The sequence below is a fragment of the Astyanax mexicanus genome, chromosome 16, assembly GCF_023375975.1.
Source record: "Astyanax mexicanus isolate ESR-SI-001 chromosome 16, AstMex3_surface, whole genome shotgun sequence".
NCBI lineage: Eukaryota > Metazoa > Chordata > Actinopteri > Characiformes > Acestrorhamphidae > Astyanax > Astyanax mexicanus.
In genome coordinates this window covers 7663639-7689220 of record NC_064423.1, presented here as the reverse complement: position 1 = coordinate 7689220, position 25582 = coordinate 7663639, and the positions used below count along the sequence as shown (strand labels likewise).

General features: G+C 39.1%; 1 protein-coding gene and 1 long non-coding RNA gene across 3 annotated transcripts in view; one reads left to right on the top strand and one right to left on the bottom strand.

Moving 5' to 3' along the window:
* The window catches only part of LOC125782295 (uncharacterized), a 117118-nt gene that overhangs the window by 32208 nt on the left and 59328 nt on the right, over positions 1-25582 (top strand). The gene's annotated exons all lie outside the window — the stretch shown is intronic.
* The window catches only part of cntnap5l (contactin associated protein family member 5 like), a 142364-nt gene that overhangs the window by 73590 nt on the left and 43192 nt on the right, over positions 1-25582 (bottom strand). For both annotated transcript variants that reach the window (XM_049465917.1, XM_049465918.1), the window contains exon 3: positions 21231-21424. In XM_049465917.1, coding sequence (XP_049321874.1) covers positions 21231-21424 — 194 coding nt within the window. The remainder of the gene's footprint in view (positions 1-21230; positions 21425-25582) is intronic.

Sequence of the window (25582 nt, the reverse complement as noted above, 5' to 3'; positions counted from 1 at the left end):
GATTTTGTTACTTTTTTAGATGTTTTTCTCAATGGGTTTCTTGTAGATTTAGCTTTACTGCACTGGGATGTGATCACTATTTTTTAAAAAGAGTAAGCTCCGCCCTTTCTAACCATATATGGATTATGTTTATGTGTGAAGAGATTCCTGAGTAATTAAGCTGGGAACACAAGGTGAGATTTTGGACAGAAAATCCATCCGTAGGGTCTGTTCTAAGGGTTAATACAGTATGTGCAGTATATAAGCACAAACCCCCCAAATCTTAGCTGATATAAACCAAGGCATGACCCCCACTGACCTCATGTTATTTAGTGGGTGAGGCGTTTTTAACACAGTGGTGATAATCACAGTGTGTTAGCATGTGCTGGTGAATCATTCACCACATTATATATCTAGTCACAAGTTATTACAGTTAATAATAGTGCTCTCTCCGCTGGGATTTAAACACAGGAACATCATTTTGAGGTCAGTCACTGATTTCTACTGACCAGGTCTTGATCATGAACGGCAGCTCAGTCCTTTATAGAGGTGTTTGATGAGTTGCATCATCTAAAGAACAGGATTCCACTGTTCTACTGCCCAACAGTGCGCTGCCTTTCATCCTACTGACCAGCATCAGACAGTGTGCATCTGAGGTTAGTGTACGACTGGTGCAGAGCAGCCCATTCATCCTGCGTTTACTCACAGATTATATGGCTGTGAGTATACAAACTGTAGCATCAGTTCTCTAAAGTACATTCGAACATTTAATTTAATTTTAGTACTATTTTTGAACGTTTTATTAGGATTTTTGAATGTTTTAGAAATGTTTTTGAATGTTTTTTTAACTATTTTTAAAGGTTTTGTACTCTTTTTGAATGTTTTATTACTATTTATGAATGTATTAGAACTATTTATGAATATTTTGAAATATTTTTGAATGTTTTTGAAGAAGGTTTTTTTTTAATGTACCAAAACTATTCTTAAACATTTTCCAACTATTTGTGAATGTTTTTGAACCATTTTGAACGTCTTGGTATTATTTATTTATGTTTTTGAATTATTTATGCATGTTTTAAACTATATTTAAATGTTTTTGTTCTATTTATAAATGTTTTGAACTATTTTTGAATGTTTTAGTATGATTTTCTAAATAATTTAGAAGTGTTTTAGAATGTTTTTAATTATTTTTAAACACTTTTGAACTATTTTTAAAGGTTTAGTACTCTTTTTGAATGTTTTATTACTATTTCTGAATGTTTTGAAATATTTTTGAATGTTTTTGAATTTTTTTTTAAAAGGTTTTTTTTTAATGTTCCAAAACTATTCTTAAACATTTTCCAACTATCTATGAATGTTTTTGAACAATTTTTGAACGTCTTAGTATTATTTATTTATGTTTCTGAATTATTTATGCATGTTTTAAACTATATTTAATTGTTTTTGTTCTATTTATAAATGTTTTGAACTATTTATGAATGTTTTAGTACTATTTTTGAATGTTTTTGTACTGTTTTAAGCCCCTCCGTCTCCCCCATCGTTCGCCCATCTTCCTGCCCCTCCGACTCATCCATCGTTCGCCCATTGCTCGCCCATCAATCCCCATCGCTTGTCAATCACTCCCATCACTTGCCCATCGCTCCCATCACTCGTCCATCACTCGCCCATCGCTTCCCATCACTTGCCCATTGCTCGCCCAACGCTCACCCATCGCTCGCCCATCACTCGCCCATCGCTCGCCCAACGCTCACCCATCGCTCACCCATCGCTCCACACACCCATCACTCACCCATTGCTCGCCCATCCCTCCACACACCCATCACGCGACCATCGCTTGCCAATCGCTCGCCCATGGCTTGCCCATGGCTCGCCCATCACTTGCCCATGGCTCGCCCATCGCTCGCCCATCACATGCCCATCGCTCGCCCGTCGCACGACCATCGCTTGCCTATGACTCGCCCATTACTCGCCCATCACTCGCCCATCACTTGCCCATCACTCGTCCATCGCTCGTCCATCCTCCTGCCCCTCTGTCTCATCATGCCACGCCATCCTCAGCACCGTATTTCTTCACCATCATCTTATCCGCTTTCCTCCCCAGCCTCTTCCATCACTCCCGCTCCCCGTTTTACCCGTTGCTCGTCTCTCGTCTCATTACGTTTAATGATGCGCTTAAGATACACGTCTCCTGCTGTCGCTCGTCTCACTGCTGTCTCTTCTCTTCACCTCCGAGACGCTGCCGAAACGGCAGCCGTGTTCGTAACCCTGACCGCTGTCTCATTCCGAGCGCCTCGATTTATAACTCAGGACACTTTAATAAAACTGACAAAACAAACGCGGCCCTGCAGACGTGATCAGCGAGAGCGATGCGAGAGACACGAGGGAGACTCGTCAGAAATCATTCCTTCTAATTACATCACCGCCGCGGGATCAAGAAGCAAATATCAAGTGGAACGACTCGTACAATAAACGTCTCTCAGATCACCAAATACCTCTAATAATACACCAACCGTCAATACTGAGAATACTCACATACATCCTCACACTACACACACAGTCCACACAGTATACACACAGTACACACAGTGCACACACTCACACTACACACACAGTCCACACAGTATACACACAGTACACACAGTGCACACACTCACACTACACACACAGTACACAAACACACACACACAGTACACACACACACACACAGAGAACACACACCACACACTGTACTCCTGAAGTATTTAGATGCCACTGGAAGACAGGACTTTTTTTGCAATATGTACTTTCTTACATTTTGGTGAGTTTGGGTTTATGCCTGTGTGAAATCAAACCAAACAGAGAAACAAAATATTCCAAGTAAACAAACTCAACAACTGATCAAGAGAGACCATCTTTGAATGTTTATAATAATAATATAATAATAATATTTTATTTATATAGCGCCTTTCCTGAAAACTCAAAGCGCTTAACAACACAGCCATAGACAAAAGGCATAGTGAATAAAAACAAGCATGCATACAAGCACTTACACGTAACAGTGCAAGTATTTATACATAAAAAAGAGACAATAAAATAGAAAATAAAAGAAAGTATGCAAGTAAAAATATATTAACAGCAGTAAGCTTTCCTAAAAAGATAAGTTTTAAGTAAAGATTTAAAAGAGTTTAGGCTGTCTGCAGCACGAATATTACTGGGGAGCTGATTCCACAATCATTCCACAAAATTAGTTTAGAACTAATTGTGATTTTTTTAGAACCATTTCCAATGTTTTACTACTATTGTTAATGTTTTAGAACTGTTTTTGAATGTTTATAACTATTTTAAAACTATTTTGAACTTTGAAAATATCCTCAAGTGCTGTCGCAAAAAATTACCATCAAAAACAATATAGTGATGAAACTGGTACTCATCAGGACCGCTCCAGAAAAGGAAGAGCAAGAGTTTCCTCATCAGAGTTACCAGCCTCAGAAACCACAAGTTAACAAACAGCTGTAAATACTTCACAGAGTTTTTATTTGCTTTGTTTAACACTGTTTTTAAGTTACTACATGATACATTATGTGTTCCTTCATAGTCTGATAGATCACTTCACTATTCATTTACTAAAAATCATGTAATAAAAACATTAAAAAAGAGGGTGTGTCCAGACTTTTGACAGGTACTGTATACATTTTATCTTTTTTGTTTAAAACTGCTGTGTCGCCTCCTTCTGTCAGTTAAGCTCTTTTAGACGATAAGCCCTCTTAGAAAAACTTTACGACGCTCAGATCTGATTGGGCCGTGGAGAGAATAGCATTAGTTTGTTGTAATCGATACTCGCTGGATGCTCACAGATCCTCCTCCTCCTCCTCCTACGCAGAAACAAAGACATTCTGCTTATCGTATTTAATGAATAGGGAAACAGCTTCTCTCTGAAAGGCCAGGAGAAAATATCCATAAACATGTTTGTGATTTGATTGACCTTTTTAGAGTGTGGTAATGGGATCTGTCACTGGGTGATGAATGCGCTCGGCCACGTTAGCCACCGTTAGCGGCACCGTTAGCGGCACGAGCTAAAGAAGCCGCCGGTCAATGCCATCGATTCAGAGTGGGTGCTGACTCGGACACCAAAATCTTATTATGTGGGATTAAATTGGAGGGGGGGGGGGGGGGGGACGTTGTTTGAGTGAATCTGTGCAGAAGATGCACCAGAGTACCAAACAAAAAAAATAATACCCAGCATGCCAGCTGCACCGCCAGGGCTATTAAGATGCCGGGGGGTTTTCAGCCCACCCATGTTTTATTAATCTGGAGGAATTTTGATGATGAAGGCCAGGAAATATCACATTTCACACATTTCTGAGGTTATCAGAATATAAGAGCTACTCCCTGAGGAGTCAGCTTTAGCTGCTGTTGAAAATTTGTTGGAACAGAAATAATATAATATATATGTATGTATATATATATATATCTATATATATATCTATCTATATATATATATATATATATATATATATATATATATATATATATATATATATAAACATATAACAATATAAAAAATCATGTTGAATGCCATATTTTTACACTATATAAGATGTATCTAACAACCTTACAGTACAGAGTTATATAGGAGTTTCAGTGAAGTTTCTCCAGCACTGAGACTGGAGCAGTATTAGCATTAGCCGCAAACTGCTATATCATCTTTCAGAGGTGAGTGTCCGGCTAGCACTGCTAGACTAGCATTAGCATTACCCATTAACCGTGCTAGCTCTTTTGCCATTCAGAGTTAGGTATATCAGACTGTAGCTTGCTGCTAACCCTGGCTAGCACTGCTAGAGTAGCATTACCATTAGGCGCTAAATGTATGCTCTAGTTTTTTCATTGAGGTGAGTATATCGTAGCCTGCACATTTACCATGTTAAAAAAAGGAACAATGGACGAACTGCTAGCTAATATCACCCTGGTTTACCAGAAACACTCAGGGTTCCTCAGTAGCGCTGTTAGATTGCATTTTCCGCTAAGTGCTAGCGGTTAATTGCTAATGCTAATGCTCCAGCCCTGGTGCTGAAGAAATTCAGTAATCTAAGCTTACTGTAAATTAACAGTAGCACTTTACTCACCCTGGAGCGAAACCTGTGTAAATTAACATCCATCACTCATTTAACTTTAAAAGAATTTTTTTTTTTATTACAGTTTTGTTAACTTAGCTTAGCTTTACTTAACTTAGGTACCCCCCATCACCACCTCTAACCAGCATCGAGACCTGCTGAATAAGAAGTTCCTTATAGGGTTTCTTAAAATGCACTTTATAACTCGGTGCACCTCATAGTGCGAAAAATACAGTAGCTGCATTCTTTCCTATTTTTTTTGGATAATCCACAATAGGTGCACTCACTGTTGGTACTAACTTTTACAGGCTAGAATTGGCTCATTATCTGTCTACTACAAATCTTCTTCCACAGCTGGTCCAACCAAACGGCTGAATTATTTAAGGTGGAATAAAAAATGTAATAAGAAGCTGCTGAATACATTTCTATACGTATTTTAACTATAGACCTATTGGAACAGAAGATTTATGAAAGACTGAAAAAGCTGAGGCATCTTTATCATTCACAACCAATCTAAACACCTCCCAAGCTCTTCTGTTCTTCAGAAAAGCTGTGAAAACCCTTATTTCCACAGAATGAGTCTGAATAGTTTCCAACATGCAGATTCAGATTTGTGTATTAATGTAAACCGAGATAATTGTTACAGCTAATTTTACAGAAAAAATCAGAGATGGAATCTTTATTGAAGCGCGGTGCAAAAAGGCAAAACATCACAGAGAAACCTTTAGAGTAACAATTGCATAACCCACCTCCCCATGTAAAATGAATCCAACAGCAATATATCTTTTTTTTTTTCAATAAAACCTTGAAAACTGAAACTTATTTCATACCTCATCTATCAGTGGTCAGGACAGGGACATTTCAAAATATTTTTTCAACTTTATTTTTCTTGAATTATTCTATGGTAGAATGCCTTGTGTGCTTAGGGTCATTATCTTGTTGCATGACCCACCTTCTCTTGAGATTCAGCTCATAAAAAGATGTTCTGATATTTTCCTTTAGAATTCTCTGATATAATTCAGAATTAAATATATGGTTGTATCAAGGATGGCAAGCTGTTTCCACCACTGTAACAGCAAATTTTGGATATAATATTGGATTATTTTTCTCAATAAATAAATAAGCAAGTATAATATTTTTGTCTCTTTTGTTTAACTGCATTCTCTTTTTTATTTTTCTTTATACCAGAAGACATTGAGCTGCTCAAAACGCTTCCAGAATTGTTTTGATAAAATATTTACCCAGCACCTGTTTTCTTTAACTTATTTTTAAATGTACAAATCAAATCTCAAATGAGTTTTCTTTTCAATAATAGTTAGATTAGAGTGTATATTAGTTAAAAGTATAAGGATTTTGATGATAATTTGGGCCAATATGGCCAATATTCCTACCTAATGAATTTATCTACTTAAGTTTAGGAAAATGTGTTAGGTTATGTTTATGCAGAAGTATAGAAAATGCTAAAGGGTTCCCAAACTTAAAAGCACCACTGTAGATAGTTTACCAACATAAAAACAAAACAAGATGTAACAAATGCAACATACAGTATACTGGTCAAGAGCTGGTTAACCAGTGTTTTCACCTTTGAAGGGCCAGTTTAGACCATCTGAAACCAGTTACCAGAAAAAGCTGCACTTTTACCCAGAGCAGATTGTGTTGTAGACGACCAGAGCACTGTTTCCTAGGTTTCAGTTCCTGTGCTTCTAAGAAAAATAATCACACCGGTCTGAGTTCCCTGAAAAGCATCTTAGCACGACCGTAATCATTAAATGGGAACACACTGCTGCTTCACCGTAATGTTTGCTGATGTTCTGTTCTAGATTTTGACCAGTATATAGTGAGGTTTTGGTGGTTTTGATAGTGGATTCAGTTACTAAATTGCATGTAATGGCTAACATATGGTTAACATTAAGGCTGTGAATCTTTGGGAATCCCACAATTCGATTCAGATTCGATTGTTTGGGTCACGATTAGATTTTTTTTCTGATTCTTTCAAAACGGTTGGATTACTTTTTCTTCTTCCTCCATACTTTAGCGGCGCAACAACAAACACCGTAACACGAAGAATTTTTCCTGCACCACTAGTTAACATGTGGCTTCTTTTTGGCGCAGTAAAGTTTAAAGTGGTATTTAAGGTAGTTAAGTGAATATTATATCAGTTATTGTCTGGTCTTGATGCAGCAGCATCTAAAGGGGATTGGAGACTATGGCTATTATGGCTGTACCATTATCTGTAAAACACATAAACACACTCCTAAACCTGGTAGAGATCCTTCTGAGGAAAGTTAAAGCGGTTATAGCTGCAGAAGATGGACCAACATCATATTAAACCTTATAGATCAACCCTTTGACCCCCAGCCTATTTTGGTGTGTTTTTTCTCTGTTTTTGTCAGGTCCCCTTTTACTTGTTATAACAAAGTTATTTTAGGAGACACATGTTATTATATTTCTTTATACCAGAAGAAATTGAGCTGATAAAAAATTTACCCAGCACCTGTTTTTTTTTTTACTTTTTTTTGAATGTACAAATTAAATCACGAAGGAGTTTTCTTTTCAATAATAGTTATATTAGAGTGTATATTAGTTGAAAGTATGAGGATTTTAATGATAATTTGGGCCAATATGGCCAATATTCCTATCTAATGAAAGTGATTTAGCATATTGAATATTATATTTACTATCAACTGCTTATAATGAAAGAATAAAGCACGGAAATATGGAAAAATGAAGGTAAGCCTATTCTTTAGGTGTATTTTACAATAGATTTCTCAAAAACACTTCAGTTCAGCGCAAGCTCAGTGCTGTGTTTAGAAACAATATGGTTTTCTGTTTGTCACAATCTATAAGTTTTTGACGCATACCTGAGCAATTAAGCTGTAAAAACAATGCACACAATTTCTGACGCAATTTGCGTCAATGGGGTTCTAAGGGTTAAGAAAGAGATGTCACCAACTTTCATATGCATGTGATGTGAAGGCAGATGTACGAATACTTTTGACTACAGATTCTATATTAATAAATTAAATAATAAATTTAAAGTTCAGCAGATAAAACATGAAATATCTGTCATTGTCTTTAATCAAGTAAATGGTAAAGAAAATATAAAAACACTGTATTCTTTTTTTTGTTGTTGCTGTTTCCATACAGTCCCAAGTTTTTTCTGGTTGTGTGTTGTAATATCTGTGTGTAGTACGGTGTGTGATGGAGGGCGTGGAGCAGAGTTTGGTTTGTTCCCTGCTGTGGTATAATCTGTTCCTGCCAGCGTCCTCAAACAGCGGCAGGGTGGCGGAAAGAGATGCCAGGAAATAGAGTTCTGAAATTAAATGCACTGATTTTCAGTGTGTGTATATGTGTGTGTGTGTGTGTGTGTGTGTGTGGTTAAGTGGAGGTTTTAGAATGTAGGCTAGCTATGAGCTGCAGACAGGCTAAAGTGGTTGATCTCAAGGCTGTCTGAGAATAAACAGCAGACGACTCAATTCAGACTAAAAACTCCATACAGTAACTATATATAGAACATCCTGCATTACACCACAGACATCTCAGCTCCAGCCAATCACTGAACACTCTCAGAAAAACGAGAGGTAAAGAGACGTACAGTAAAATTCAGTGAGATAGAGTGAGGTAGAGTGAGGCACACACACACACACACACACACTGATAGAGACACTCTGGCACAATATTTCAGCGCAGGTGAGGATGCAGATGGAGGAAGACAAGAACAGCAAGAGAGAGAGAGAGAGAGAGAGAGAGAGAGGGGGCGCAAAGGGGCGAGAAATAAAATTAGACATAAAAAGAGTGATTGAGGAAAAACAGGAAGAAATAATTTAATAGAGCATCACATGTTCCTGCATTTGTTTGACTGTATGGCTTTTAAGGGAACAAACTCAAAGAAAACTCCCAGTATTTCCCCGGTCCACCTTAAAAAATGGGTACAACTTTAAAATAAGACTACCTTTATAAAGGGTTTATAAATGGTTTACAATTAGTTTATTAATGGTTACTTATTAGGTTGTAAATGCCTTAAAAATCATTAATAATCAGTTATAACACATTACGTAGAAAGGGCAACAATATAGATGGCTGTGGGTTCACTATTTGACAAAAAACAGGTCATTGTTGCCCTTTCTACAGATGTGTTATAACTGATTATTAATGATTTTTTAAGGCTTGTACAACCTAATTATTAACCATTAATAAACTAATTGTAAACCATTTATAAACCCTTTATAAAGGTAGTCTTATTTTAAAGTGGTACCAAAAAATGTTACGTTTCTATCACACATCGTATATAACTTTTATAACCATTAAATCACAGCGAGATCAGAGAGAGAGAGAGAGAGAGAGAGAGAGAGAGAGAGAGAGAGAGAGAGAGAATCACACAGATTTCCTCCTTCAGCTTCTGCCACCTGTCAGACCTGGTCCATTCAGAACCACCGACACCGTTATACTGGACCAAGGCCGCGTGCCATCAACCTGAAGAACTGCTGATTCACACAGTATTCACACTTTAAACCCGCTCTGCTTTCTTACAGAACACTTTTACACTTACAGCAGACCCGGCTTTTACTGCTGCTCAGTATCCTCCAGACTCTATAGTGAACAAATAACACACTCCTCACCGCTAAAGAATGGACCAGTAGACAGAGACGTGCAAGTTATATATTTAATATAAAATAACACAAACAGCACTTTAACTCTTGCTCTTTCTTTCCTGGGGTGGTCCTGATGAGGGCCATTTTCATCATTATAACATTTTTGAGTGTCTTTGCAGTGACTGCTCTTGAGGATACTCTTAAAGCTCTTAAATCTTTCGTATTGACTGACCTTCATTTCCTATTTAAGGATTTTCTTTTCATTACTTATTTACCTGCCATAACCTGGATTCGAACATTACTCTATAAATATTCACTATTCACTGTATACCTGTAACTCTACCTCTTCACTACTTTACTTTAACTGATGCTCTCAAACACATTATTAAGAGACAAGAAATTCAAGTAATTAACTCTTGATGAGTTCAGCACAGCTGTTAACTAAAAGACTGAATTCCAGGAGACTCTACCTCATAAAACTGACTGAGAAAGCTGACTGAGGAAATGACATAATACTAAATAATTCCATGTTTTTTCCATCACATGTTAAAATAATGAAAAAACTCCTGAAAACTACTGAAATTCATAATATTTATGCATAAATATATATTATCAAGAGGAAGATGGATGATCACAAGCCATCAAACCAAACTGAACTGCTTGAAGTTGTGCACCAAGAGTAAAGCAGCATAAAGTTATCCAAAAGCAGTGTGTAAGACTGGTGGAGAAGAAAATGATGCCAAGATGCATGAAAAAAAAAACCTCAGGGTTATTGCACCAAATATGGATTTCTGAACTCTTAAAACTTTAGGAATATTAACTTGTTTTTTTCTTTGCATTATTTGAGGTCTGAAAGCTCTGCATCTTTTTTCTTTTTTGTTATTTCAGCAATTTTTCCTTTTCTGCAAATAAATGCTCTAAATGACGATATTTTTATTTGGAATTTGTGAGAAATGTTGTCTGTAGTTTATAGAATAAAACAACAATGCTCATTTTACTCAAACGTAAACCTATCTCATATCTGAAATCTACAGAACATCTTTAAATTTTCTTAAATCTCCCTGATGAATGGATGGTCAGGTCTTTAACAGGATTCCTCAGCTGCTGCTGGTTTTGGGGGTGTTTCTGCTCGACTGAGTTAAGGTCAGCTGACTGTCTCAGACACTGAATATTCCATTTATTTTCTGTGAGACCCTCTTGGTTTTATTGCACAGTGTGTTTCAGGCCGTTCTCCATCTGGGAAGCTCCATCCTATCAGTTTCACCCCATTACACTGAATAAGAGCAGACTGTAGAGCTCTATACACTTCAGACTACACTCATCCTGCACAGCACATCACAGCACATCATCATCAATGAACACCAGGGACCCATGCTGCTATACTACCTCCACCATGTTTAACAGATGATGTGGTGTCACTGAGTTGACTCAGGTGACTCTGAGTGGCCCTCTAGTGGACATACTTCTTAACATCCATGCTAACATAAAGAAAACACATAGAGAAGTGACATGTGGGCAGTGACGTTTTTTTTTTTATTTACATTATGTGAAAGAGACAAATCAATTTTATTGCCCTATTTTAGTAATCTAAGGGCAAGGCATCAACCATGCTCTGCATGTGCAGCTTGATTTAGGGCGTATAAGTGTGTCTTTGCTATCATAACGACGGGAAAAGTACAATTTGCTCAGCCCGAATGCGTAAAAGGAATGTATTAATTCTCTTAATTAATCGCGGGTTTGTTTAATTTTGGGTGAAACGTGAAATAAACCAATCAGAGTGTCTCTGCGGCTCATCATTCCCTTCCAGAGTAGAACCAGGTGAGCTCTGACTTTGGCGGATTGCTATTTTAATGGTGCAGCTACCTGGACGTGTCCAACAAACGCTTCTCAGCAGAAGAAACTGAGCTGCTGGTTTACGCTCATTTATTCTGCTTATTGTTGTAGATGTAAAAGTTTGCATAGCTACCAACTGGCATACACTGTGGGTTTGTGCACTGGTGTGTGTGCATGTGAGCATAGGAAGCAGGAGTTTAAGTAAAAAGTAAAAAGTGTTGACAATTCACTGCCGAGATAGCGATGAACGTCTGACTGTTGGCGTCTGTCTAGGTTGTATTCAGTCAGTGGCGCTCCTGTGTTTTCTGTTACCAAGATAAACAAGCAAAACTCCACAAATGTACCTGAACACACCTCATTTCATAACCAGACCACCACGCCCATCAGTGTAGATATATTCAGAAGCTCTGCTGCTATTTAAACCAGACAGGAGCAAGAAGAAGTGAAAATAGACTGTTGGTAGGGTGTAAAATAGCAATGAGCATCGTGTAAGATTGGCGCCTTGGTCTGAACTGATGTTGATGCATTAACTTCTTGAGCAAAAAATTCTAAAACTCATATTTTTAACAAGCAAATACACTCATACGAATATAAAAAGGCACATATATATCTTATTTTATTGTTTCTCTGGTTAAACAGAGTGAGTTTCCAGCAATAAGGGAGGTCGAGCAGATTGTTTAAATATTAAAACAATGTTCACAGCACACAGTGAGGACGGGCACATGCCATTTGTCCTCTGGCAGCAGAGATTTCACCAGTGGAGGTCTATTCTGTGGATGGAATGGTGGAATGGTTACAGGCGAGGCTTTGGAAAAATGCGATACTGGAAGAGTGCAGTTATAAAGGAGAACAGAGAGATGGTTGGGCGTGGAGAGCGAGGGGGTTCACACCTTCCATCATGCAGTTTGAGCGATTGGATCATATTCAGACTTTGGTCATCTAACCCTGAGAAAAACAAGGTGTTGATCCACCCGGGACGTACTGAGATCAGGCTGCAATAGGATCAATCAGACCACACTGATTCGGCAGGGGGCCAAAGAGTGGACAGAATATATCCAAATACAATATATGAGACATACAGTACGAGTTCCAGACTTTACACAGAATGCTCAGCACTGTTCAGGAAGGACATAACAACATTAAGATACAATACCAGTCAATAGTCTGAGGACATCTTAAATGCATTGTTCTTTTATCATTTAAAAATGTTCTGTATTGTACAGTAGATTAATCCTAAAATCATCCAATCTATGAAGAAAAATATCAAGAAAACCAGAATATGTTTTATATTTTATATTTTACACTCTTCAAAGTAGCTCCTCTTCTTTAGATGCTCAGTTTTGAACATCTCTGCTTGATTATCCCAGTCAGCTTTAAGAGGAAGAGTCACTTGGAATTCAGGCTTTCAGTTAACAGCTGTGCTGAACTCGTCAAGAGTTAATTACTTGAATTTATTGTCTCTTTTTCTGTTTAATGTGTTTGAGAGCATTGGTTGTAAAGTATTGAAGAAATAAGTACTCAGCTAAGATCAGTAAATCCAAAAAACTTAAAAAAAAACTTTGAAAGTATCCTTAAGTTAAATTACAAACACCCTCAAAAACATTATAATGGTGAAACTGGCACTCATCAGGACTGACCCCAGGAAAGGAAAGGATAGAAGAGCGAGAGTTTCCTCTGTTGTACAGGATAAATTCATCAAAGTTTTCAGCCTCAGAAACCACAAGTTTCTGACAAATAGCTCTCCAGATAAGAGCATCTAAATACTTCACAGAGTATTTATTTGGTTTGTTTAACACTGTTTTTAAGTTATGACATGATCCTTTATGTGTTCCTACATATTTTAATAGATTACTTCACTATTCATTTACTCTGTAGCTTTATCTCTTCCTATCATCGCCATTTCAATGTTCCACAACTTTACTCCAGGTAGGAATATTACTCTGTTTTGTTGTTTTAATTATTAGATATCTGTAGAATTTGTAGAGGTTAATGAGAGAATTGTCGGAGCGGTCAAGTTCCGTTTTAAGGACGTTAAGCTTTCTTTAGCTGCTCTGGTTTCTGTGATGCTGCTGTTTTCTATTTTTCTCCTCCCAGACGCTTATTTGTTTTTCTTTTTTTTTTTTTTCATTATTACAAGTCTTAGTAATTTTCTCTGGTCGTGTGGAGTTTTTTGTTTCCTTTTTTTTAATTCGTTAGATTATATTTTTGTCAACATTTTGGGTTTATTTTTGTTTGTTATTTTTCTAATAATACTAGTAATTACATCATTTATTTTCTTTTGTTAAAGTAACGCAATAGTTACTTTTACTGGTAACTAGTTACTTTTATAGTGGAGTAACTCCGTTAGTAATTGAGTTACTTTTTTGGAGAAGTAACTAGTAACTATAACTAATTACTTTTTCAAAGTAACGTGCCCAACACTGTTTATTACATACCCTATAAGCGCTTATGGTTGGATTTTTTTTTATAGCCCAAATCCAGGTGAAAAGCTAGTTTTACTTGTGCTCCAGCCAAAAGCACCTAAAGCATCCCCTTTATCCATTAGCTTGACATTGTAGTGCGCTCAGCTAACCCGTGCGGATGGTGGACTATGTGGTATCTCGGTTAATGTGGGCGGGGCTTTGCTGTTGAGGACGCCACGAGACACTTTAGCGTTCACACTACAATATGTTATATAGGTCATATGCATCGCTGATTACCAGTGAATATGATTTAGGTTTTTAAGTGATTAAAGTGATTCTGTATCCTGTTCACACCTGTACACACTGTTCATACATGTCACTCGGGATGCACGATAATTGCAGGTATAAACACGGTCAAAATGACATAAAAAGTAAAATCAGGTATACAGTATAATTTTTTTTTCTCTGGTGCTGTAGAGCTTCAGAAACCCCTGCAGCTTCTGCACACTGTAAAAAATGTCCGTGAAAATTACAGTGAAAACTGTGAAATGGCAACAGAAATAAACCGTAAAGCAAGAAGAAGCTTATTGTTGTAGAATAAACATTGAATTACCATAGATTAAAAAACTGTGAAAAATTTTAATTTTAATTGTTTTAACATGTGAAATATATGGTGAAAAGCTGAAATGGTGACAGCATTGGACAGTCATATTAAAAATAGCACATTACTGTATTATTCACGGTGTACAAACCTTAAATAAAAAAACATGCCGTCAATTATATTTTTTACCATTTTAAGATGTGAAATATACACTGTAAAAAAAAAATCTTGTCAAATTTACGGTGAAAAACTGGCAGCTGTGGTTGCCATTTTTTCACCGTAAAAAATACAGTGATCTTGTAAATGGCTTCACGGTAAGGTATATTATCACTTGTAAAAACAACAGTTTGAAAATGCTGCCAGTATTTCACAGTAAAATAAACAGTTGCAAATGTATAAGATATTACAGTTTAATTCTTGTCAACAGTAAATTTCATATTGATAAACTGTTTTGTTTACAGTATATTCTTGTGAAAAAAGTATATTACATTGTGAAAAGCAGGGCCTGAATGGGATGTAACGCAGCTGTCTATGGGGCGTGGCTATGTTAATTAGATGTTTAGTTCAGAGACGTCACCATGATGTAGTTTCATAGCGGTTTTATCCACCTGCCTGGGTTTTACATTATGTGTATATAAGTGATTTCACTCTCCGAGCACATCTCTGTGCTGTAAGTGAGCAATGAAGTGCTTTTGAAAAAGATAATGCTGTTTAAAACTGTATGTTGTTTACAGCGTGACTCAAAGTTATTGGACAACCACAAAAATTTGCCATAAAATTGGACAATAAATGCTGTGGAATGGATAATTTTTCACTTAAAAAGCAACAGGGTTACATTGTGAATTATACAGCATACCATGAGCCTATATACACTTTCACCGTTATTTTAACAGTAACTCCTCTTTATTAGTACATTTTCAAACTGTTGTTTTACAAGTGTTAATATACCTTACCGTGAAGCCATATACAAGATCACTGTATTTTTTACGGTGAAAAAATGGCAACCACAGCTGCCAGTTTTTCACCGTAAATTTGACAAGATTTTTTTTTACAGTGTGCACAGCCTTCTTATTCCTTTAGCGATGCAGATGATTAATCACCCATTATAAACACGCTTTATCAATATCTGGCAGTTTATGATAGACTGTCAAATGGAAAACTAATAGAAAACTCCTTTTCTGGAGAGAAATGAGAAAAGCCTTATTGAAAGATTGAAAGATTTCCGAGCTGTAGACAAAGAGCTCCAGTATAACAGAAATAATGAGACCTTTGAGATTTTTATAATGTGAGAGTTTTATAATGTGAATCTGATTCAGTGGAGACGGTGGCGAGGTCAGCCTGACCAGAGTTCAGCCACCTGTGAGACATTATTCTGATGGAAGTGAGGAAATCAGAGAGCTGTTTCTCAGCGGCCGGATTTCAGAAAGAGGAAAAAAGAGGTTTAGGAGCATTTTAACAACAGAAAGTACAAAGTTGGAACCAAAGATTGCGTGTTTTTATATTTTATACACTGGATTCAGTCAGTTCTGCTTTCACACTGCAGAGTAATAAAGTTCATATGCATCATATACAGCTCTGGAAAAAAAAAAAGTCATTTAGAGCATTTATTTGCAGAAAATGAGAATTTTGAGAAATGGCTGAAATAACAAAAAAAAAAAGAGGCAGACCTTTCAGACCTCAAAAAATGCAAAGAAAACAAGTTCATATTCATAACGTTTTAAGACTTCTCCACCAGTCTTACACACTGCTTTTGGATAACTTTATGCTGTTTTACTCCTGGTGCAAAAATTCACGCAGTTCAGTTTGGTGGTTTGATGGCTTGTGATCATCCATCTTCCTCTTGATTATATTCCAGAGTTTTTTAATTTGGTAAAATCTTCTTCCTTTTCCTTTTCGTTCAGTTTTTCTCTGTCTTTTCTGAAATAAAGGGGTTTCCTACGACTTTTGACTTGACTTGACAATGTAGAGTAAAATAAATGCATTCCAGATTAGGAAAGGGTTAAATACGCTTACTCCTAAGTGCTGCAGTGATTCACTTGTTTAATATGATTAATAGGCATGAGCTGGTGAGCTGGCTCTTGGGTAATGGGCAGTGCGTGTTGTTAGTCAGAGTGGGTGGCTCAACACTGGCATGAAACAGATGGTATCAGACCATGCATGACTGTCTGCCTCTGATGCCAGCTGGCATGCGGGCATCTCTCTGGCGTAGACTGACACCTCTGTGAGAAAGTTTCCCCCTCTGAATGTGCTTTGGCACAGTTTGCCAAGGACACGCGACGACGCCAGTCTCTGAGTACACCAGCAGATATACTCCCGCCAGCCAGCCGCGGGTATCTCTGCAGACGGGCGGCGTGAGGACGAGCGCCACCCTTCAGACTCACCTGTTCAGAACCAGAAGAGTCACTTCCTCCACTTTACCCACAGACTTCCTCTCTTTACCCAGACACCCACACACTGCCACCAGTGATGTCAGTAACGCGTTACTTAGTAACCTTTTTTTCAGTAACAAGTAATCTAACGCGTTACTATTTCCAATCCAGTAATCAGATTAAAGTTACTTATTTCAGTCACTGTGCGTTACTCTCTCTCTCTCTCTCCACCTCATCTCCTCCACACACACACACACACACCGCTCCCTTACCCATTCCCCCTCCGCTCTTCCCCAATCACACGCGTCTCGCTCTCTCCCCTGTCTCTCTCTCTCGCGCTCGGCGTGTCTTTAGTTTCCGCCCGTTTTCGTTTTTCGCCAGTTCTCGGGTTTCGCCAGTATCTCTTTATAAAGGCGTTTTTTTTGCGGCCGCGTCCCAATTCACTAACCAGGGCAGCAGTCTGCCACAAATTTGATTGGAAGAGGAGAGCATTTAAAGATTTTACACCACACGTGATTGGAAGTTCACTGCGCGTATACCGTAAAGACAAGAAAAGTTCCGGTGCTTTAAATGAACACTGTCAGAATGAAATCCTTCTCAGTAGTTTATCGGTTTGGGTCCGTATTGGACAACGTCTGGGTCCGGACCCGGAGCGCAGTCTGCAAATATGTCCCTGGTCTAGACCATATACACGGTTCTGTTTTATAAAACCACTCCTTGCTGCCCTGCAGAGAACAACAAGTTCAATGTTCAGTTTTACAGTGTTAAATATGTCAGGTCAAGAAAGACTTTCTTTATTTTATATATTTTTTATAAAAACAAGTATTTATGTTAAGTAAAATCAAGAAAGACCATATTTTATTTTTTATAAAAAAAATATTTATGTTAAGTTAATTCAAGAGAAATGGTCTTTTAATTTTATAAAAATAAATAGTTCAACTTTAAATGTCTAGAGATACATTGATGCTGTTAAAAATGCTTTTTCCAATAAAGGGAGTATTGGTAAAACTGGTTATAATGTTTATGTTAAGGCGGCGGGACGTGGTGTGTGCAGCTGCTTAAAGTAACTAATAAAGTAACTTGTAAAGTAACTTAGTTACTTTTAAAATCAAGTAATCCATAAAGTAACTAAGTTACTTTTTAAAGGAGTAATCAGTAATCAGATTACTTTTTCAAAGTAACTATACCATCACTGACTGCCGCACACTTCCACACACTGCCACACACTGCCACACACTTCTGCACGCTGCCGCACACTGCCACACACTTCCACACACTTTCGCACACTTCCACACACTTCAACACACTGCCACACACTTCCACACACTGCCGCACACTGCTGCACACTGCCCACACTGCCACAGGCTGCCACACGCTGCCGCACACTGCCACACACTGCCACACACTTCCGCACACTGCCGCACGCTGCCGCTCACTGCCGCTCACTGCCTCACACTGCCACACGCTGTCGCACACTGCCACACGCTGTCGCACACTGCCACACACTTCCGCACACTGCCCACACTGCCGCACACTGCCGCTCACTGCCACACACTGCCACACGCTGTCGCACACTGCTGCACACTGCCACACACTTCCGCACACTGCCCACACTGCCACACACTGCGACACACTGCCGCTCACTGCCACACACTTCCACACACTTCCGCACACTGCCGCACACTGCCACACAATTCCGCACACTGCCACACCCTTCTGCACACTGCCACACACTTCTGCACACTGCCGCACACTTCCACTCACTGCCACACACTTCCGCACACTGCCACACACTTCTGCACACTGCCACACAATTCCGCACACTTTCACACACTGTTGCACGAAGAACCACTAATAAGCTAATTAATTAATAATCTGAAATAATTGCCACACACTTCCGCACACTGCCCACACTGCCGCACACTGCCGCTCACTGCCACACACTGCCACACGCTGTCGCACACTGCTGCACACTGCCACACACTTCCGCACACTGCCCACACTGCCACACACTGCGACACACTGCCGCTCACTGCCACACACTTCCGCACACTTCCGCACACTGCCGCACACTGCCACACAATTCCGCACACTGCCACACCCTTCTGCACACTGCCACACACTTCTGCACACTGCCGCACACTTCCACTCACTGCCACACACTTCCGCACACTGCCACACACTTCTGCACACTGCCACACAATTCCGCACACTTTCACACACTGTTGCACGAAGAACCACTAATAAGCTAATTAATTAATAATCTGAAATAATTGCCACACACTTCCGCACACTGCCGCACGCTGCCGCACACTGCCACACACTTCCGCACGCTGCCGCACACTGCCACTCACTGCCACACACTGCCACACGCTGTCGCACACTGCTGCACACTGCCACACACTTCCGCACACTGCCCACACTGCCACACACTGCCACACACTGCCGTATACTGCCGCACACTGCCACACACTTCTGCACACTGCCGCACACTGAAACACATTTCCACACACTGCCACACACTGCCGCACACTGCCACACACTTCTGCACGTGCCCACACGCTCCCATGCTAATTACCTGAAGTCACCCTGAAGAACCACTAACAAGCTAATTAATTAATAATCTGAAATAATTAAGCCAATTAACGACTGATTCATCTCGCTAATTAAAGGTGAGTCTCAGGTTTAGCAGCTCTCAGACAGGAAGTTTCTGAGCGAATCACAGAATTTAAGCCCCTGGCTCTGATTTATCTCCTGTAGATTTATTCTGCAGAACTCATTAGAATAAACATGCTGACAGTGATGCTCACAAGAACAGCATCCCACAAACCACAGAATCCAGCACACTCCTCCTGTTCTGTTCTAAAGTTCTAAAGTTTGAAGATCTGGGAAAAATAGTTAAAAGTATTTTTTTTCTGTATGAAACTTCTTCTGCTTGCCTTAATTAATTAGTGTAATCGACATATAAAATGAAAATCTCACATATTTGTAGTGTTATGTTATGTAGAACTAGTGTTTTTTTATATTGAATAAATTAATTTGTGATTAATCCTAATTGAAGCACTGCTGTTCCTGACTAATGAACAAAATAGGAGGGTTAAACAATGACCCTATTTTGCCAGCTTTTTGCCAGCTTTTCTAATATTTTCAGAAAAAATGATATCTATACTATTATTAAAGCTGTACACTGACTCTTTCTTATTGGAGGGTCTTCGAGAAGAAACTCTTTTTGTGTTTTTTGTTTTTTCTTCAGCCATTCAGAGCTGGATTTGCTGGTGTGTTTTGGGTAATTGTCCTGCTGCAGAACCCAAGTTTGTTTCAGCTCGAGATCACAAACAGATGGCTGGATATTTTTCTTCTTCAGGACTTTCTGGTAAACAGTGAAATTCATGGTTCCATTTATCACAGCAAGTCTTTCAGATCCTGAAGCAGCAAAACAGCCCCAAAACATCACACTACCACCACCATGTCACACCTGACACTCACACTCAGCTCAATCTGCGACTTCCAGTCACAAGACTACACTACCCAGAACGCACCAGTATCACCTTTGTCGGTGAGAGAGAGAGAGTCAATGGTTATAGAGAAGTTGTGTTGAAAAGATGGAATCGAAAAGATGCACCCTCCTGGTGCACCTTCACCGTCCTGATGCAGCTTCACCCTCTTGGTGCACCTTCACCCTCCTGGTGCACCTTCAGACTTCTGGTGTTGGAGCATCACTAGTGATTGGGGGAGTCCTAATGAGTGGGTTGGGTAATTGGCTGGGTAAATTGGTGATAAAATGGAAAAATATAGAAATAAAATTATAAAAAAAGAATATCACAGTATATGTTGGAATTTAGCTCTTCAGTGCCAGCAGCGCTCATGTTGATGACCTCGTCAATAAAACAAAATCAGTGCATCCTTTAAAAAACATCAGAGCAGTGTGGAAAGAAATTGACAGTGTTGTGTGTTTTATTGGTCTGATTATAGAACATAGACCCAGGCCCTCGTAAAGCTTCCCACACATGCCTTGTCCTTGCACCTGATTGCCGGTTACCAGCTGTTACTGATGATGTGATTATTTCCATCACAGACGAGGGGAAATCTGAGCGAATGGAAAGACCTTGGCTCTGGAACACAAAGGCTGATGTGATTCTGCTCTCAGAACAGCTCAACGCCTCCAGAAACCTCTCCATGAATTACAGGGCAGGATCCGCCTGCAGAAAACGCTCTCCCAGGAACCACCCACACACTCTCTTACCCTGACCCTGACCACCTGACACATAGGTGAGCAAAAGATATATAAGAAAAGAATTAAATACATTGCTGCTACCTGCAATATGTAATTCTGGTGAAGCAGCCAGGAAGCATCCAGGACTTACCCACGGCACGTCATCCTGTCTGTAGGATCTCCAGGTTCTCCCGGAGTCGCTGTACTGCAGGTGGTAGCTGCTCACCCAGTCCGAGCTGCCCCATCGACCCTGGGTGGCAACCGCCGTTATCTCCAGGCGATCCCTTAGATCCAGCTGAAGCCACGGTCGATGATCCTCGCTGTCTGGAGACCACCCACCAGCGCCTGTGGGGACATGGAGACGGAGAGCGGTGAAAAAGAGGGAAAACGATCTATTCTGGCGTTTCTGCGGCTCAAGAGTTTCTTTTTTCGGTCCCGTCTCTAACCCATCTCCAGAGGACGGTGGACAGACCTCAGGACAGTGTCCCGTTACAGTGCAGTGGTTTAAAACACAGTGACCTCTGCGGCTGACCCGGTATCGCTCAGTGGTTCCACGCTGGTTTCTGTTATTCTCTATTCTCTAAAGCTGCAGTATCTCAGAGTTAAGAGTTTCAGACAGAGTCAGAAAAAACTCAAAAAAGAACAGCTGAACTTCAGTTCCAGTACAGATCAGGGGTTCAATACAGCGCTATTATTAGGATCTGTATATTGTTTCTGTTTAATGGCACAAATAGTTATAACTGATTATTAATGACTTTTAAGGCATTTACAACCTAATTAGTAACCATTAATAAACTAATTGTAAACCATTTATAAAGGTAGTCTTATTTTTTAAGTGGTACCTAAAACTGGATTTAACAAAGCCACTAGGTAGAAGACTCCAATTGGATAATACATACGGCATTGATTACTATGCTTCAACTGGCAACAAACTACAACTCTAGAAAAAAATATAAGGCTTATCAAGACTTAAAAATGATGAGTTTCTTTGATTTAACCAAATTGAAAGCCTCTGGAATATAATCAAGAGAACGATGGATGATCACAAACCATCAAACCACCAAACTGAACTGCTTGAATTTTTGCACCAGGAGTAAAGCAGCATAAAGTTATCCAAAAGCAGTGTGTAAGACTGGTGGAGGAGAACATGATGCCAAGATGCAGGAAATTAAAACTGTGATTAAAACTGTAAAAAGCAGGGTTATTCCACCAAATATTGATTTCTGAACTCTTAAAACTTTATGAATATGAACTTGTTGTTTTCTTTGCATTATTTGAGGTCTGAAAGCTTTGCATCTTTTTTTGTTATTTCAGCCATTTCTCATTTTCTGCAAATAAATGCTGTAAATATGGAAAGACTCATCCTGTGGTCGTGGAAAAGATGCTCATCTGTTTCAGAGTTTGGGTCAAATTATAGAGATGCATATAAAAAAAAAAAAAAAACAGAGAAAAGGATCATCTAAGGATATGATGTACTAAAATCAGGTTAAGAACTGTTTAAAACATTATTAAACAGTGAAAGAACAATTTTGCATAGCTGCCAAGTAGCATGCGCTATGGGTTTGTGCACTGCAGATGTGCCTGTTGATAATTTAGTGCCAAGATAGCAATAAACATCTGACTGTTGGCATCTGTCTAGGTTGTATTCAGTCAGTGGCACTCCTGTGTTTTCTGTTACCAAGAGAAACAAGCCAAACTCCAGAAATGTACCTGAACACACCTCATTTCATAACCAAACCACCACACCCATCAATGTAGATATATTCAGAAGCTCTGCTGCTATGGAAAATTGACTGTTGGTGGGGTGTAAGATAGCAGTGAGCATTGTGACATGATGTGCCTTGTACAGGGGGTACGATTGGGTCTACCTAAAGTTATATATATATATTTTTGGTGTAACAAATGAATGGTGATACTTTAACATTCCATTGTGTTATACTGTGTATTTTAATCATACTGTAATGTATATCACCATTTGTCTTTAATCATATAGATTTTTTTGTCATATCCTCCGGCTTGCTGGAACATTTAGGGAATCTAGGGTCACAAATTTTATGATGTCTTTTCCACAAGCAGTAGTGCACACAGTGAGAATGTAATCCTGTATTTGCCATTTGTGCCTGTGTTCAAAATCACTCTGATCTTCGGAGGGCTGATTAAACTGGGTTTGGGTTTCGCTGAATAAAACGATCTACTTTTATTTCAGCCGAGCTTTGTTTCTGCGCTCACGACCTGCCCTCGTCCTCCAGAGCACTTACTGAACATTTAAATACAGAGAAAATATATTACACGTTCTGTAAAATTTATTTACCGTTAATATAAAATATTCTTATAGAAAAATATAAAAACACGAATTAATTGTTAAAAATAGCTGTATATCCTATATCACTAGTGATGCTCCAAAGTTCAGAAGACTAGCACACGCCTCCTCCAAAATATGTGAAGTCAGACTCCGCCTCTTTTTGAGCTGCTGCTGATGCTTTAGCATTGCAGAGTTGCATCATGTCAGCGCTAACACTCGGTTCTGCGGAAAGCGCAGCGACTCGGTTCTGATACATCAGCTCACAGACGCAGCCTTGTGCTGATCCACATCACCCTAGGAGTGATGAGGGGAAAGAGAGAGCGCCATTTACTGTACTGTACCCACCCAAGGCAGGGCCAACTGTGCTCTCTCAGGGCTCTGGCAGCTGATGGCAAGCTGCATGACTGGGATTCGAACCCAGGATTTGATCTCCCATCATAGTGGCAGCGCTTTGCCCTCTCAGAGCCCCACGTTAATGTTTTTTTTAAATTTTCACAGGATCTGGTAACATACTCGGGTTTTTGCACTATTTAGCGACACACTCACAGTGTGGTTTACTACTGAGTTGGGATTTTAAAAGCTAGATTTCTTTTTATCTATGCCAATACATGGATTACAAAAAAGGGTTAATACATAGAAAATTAAATGAGGTGCATGAACAAATGTGCAAGGTTGTCTAATCAACTGTGAGTTTATACGTATATTAAATAAATAAATAAATAAATAAACACTCCATTCCCTTTTTTATCCACTGAAGCTGACACGATCAATTAATTAACTTCAATTAACCACAGTCAGCAACTACAATTGACCTTCTCACTGAATAATTAGTTGGCAGGTGGCATAAATACGTCTCTGAGCTCTCTAAAGGTCACACATCTAGATGCTCTTTTGCTGCACAATACATGAAGTATACATAGAAAATTGTTATTATGGAATATTGTATAGAGTTTTTTTATTATTATTATTATTATTATTATTATTTATTCACCAACACAACACATAATCATTGAAATACTCCCACTGCAGAGCTTCATCTCCTCCTGCTGCTCTCGGTTTGTTTTGGCTCGGAATAAAACCGAGGAAAATATAAATAGCCACATCCGCTAAGCGTCTCCCCCGGAGAATAACTCCTTACCATGTAAGTGCCACATTAGTCTAAGCTGCTACCCGAGCAGCCGGGGTTCGGAGGGGTCAAATTGAGTGGGACGAGACAATTTGTGGCTGATGGGAGTCTGTCAGGGTGGACGTGGTGAAGGACAGAGGTGAGTTTTGGGTCAGGGATTCGCCGGTTCCGCCTAAAGGCAGGTGAAGAGCAGGATCTGCCCATGCATTTTTCATTAACAGCGCTCTGTTGCTCCGTCACTGTCAGCTCTGAAGCTTAGCCTGAAGACAGGAGCACAGATCTGCCCTCTCACACACTGCCTGTAATTGGATGGTGTGACCAAGGTCATTAGCCGAGCTGTGTCCAATACCCAGCGCTGTACATAACCAAAAATTAAAGGTATAAAGTGCAGGGGTACTAACCTCTTGTACTAACGGCACTTTCGTTTTTTTTAGCCGTACGTATGTTTTGTGTTTTTGTCATTTCGCGATATTGTAAAAAAGGAGGCGATGCATTGAAATTACAAGGGAGGTCCCACTTTATAATCAGTGTCCTTAAGTACTATGTAGTTACACGGTAACAACCCATGTAACTACACTGTAACTACTGATAAGGTACACATCATTACAGATTAACTACAGAGGTACAGGTTATGTAATTACACATATGTGTTTAAGGTTAGTTTTGACTTGTGTAAGTACCCATGTGTACCAGGGTGAGTGTACTTACACATGTGTAACAACGTGTGTGTACTCAATCAGCCCTAATTACATACTAGACATTGCCTTTGGAAACGTTTATACTCAACTTATTACACACACTATTACATATATGTAAGTACACACACATTGTTATACATGTGTAAGTACACTTACTCTATCACATGTGTAAGTACACTTACCCTAGTACACATGTGTAATTACACAAGTCAAAATTAACCCTAATACACATGTGTACTTACACAAGTCAAAACTAACCTTAATACACATGTGTAATTACATATCCGGTACCTCTGTAGTTAATCTGTAACAATGTGTACTTCATCAGTAGTTACACTGTAGTTACATGGATTGTTACCGTGTAACTACATAGTACT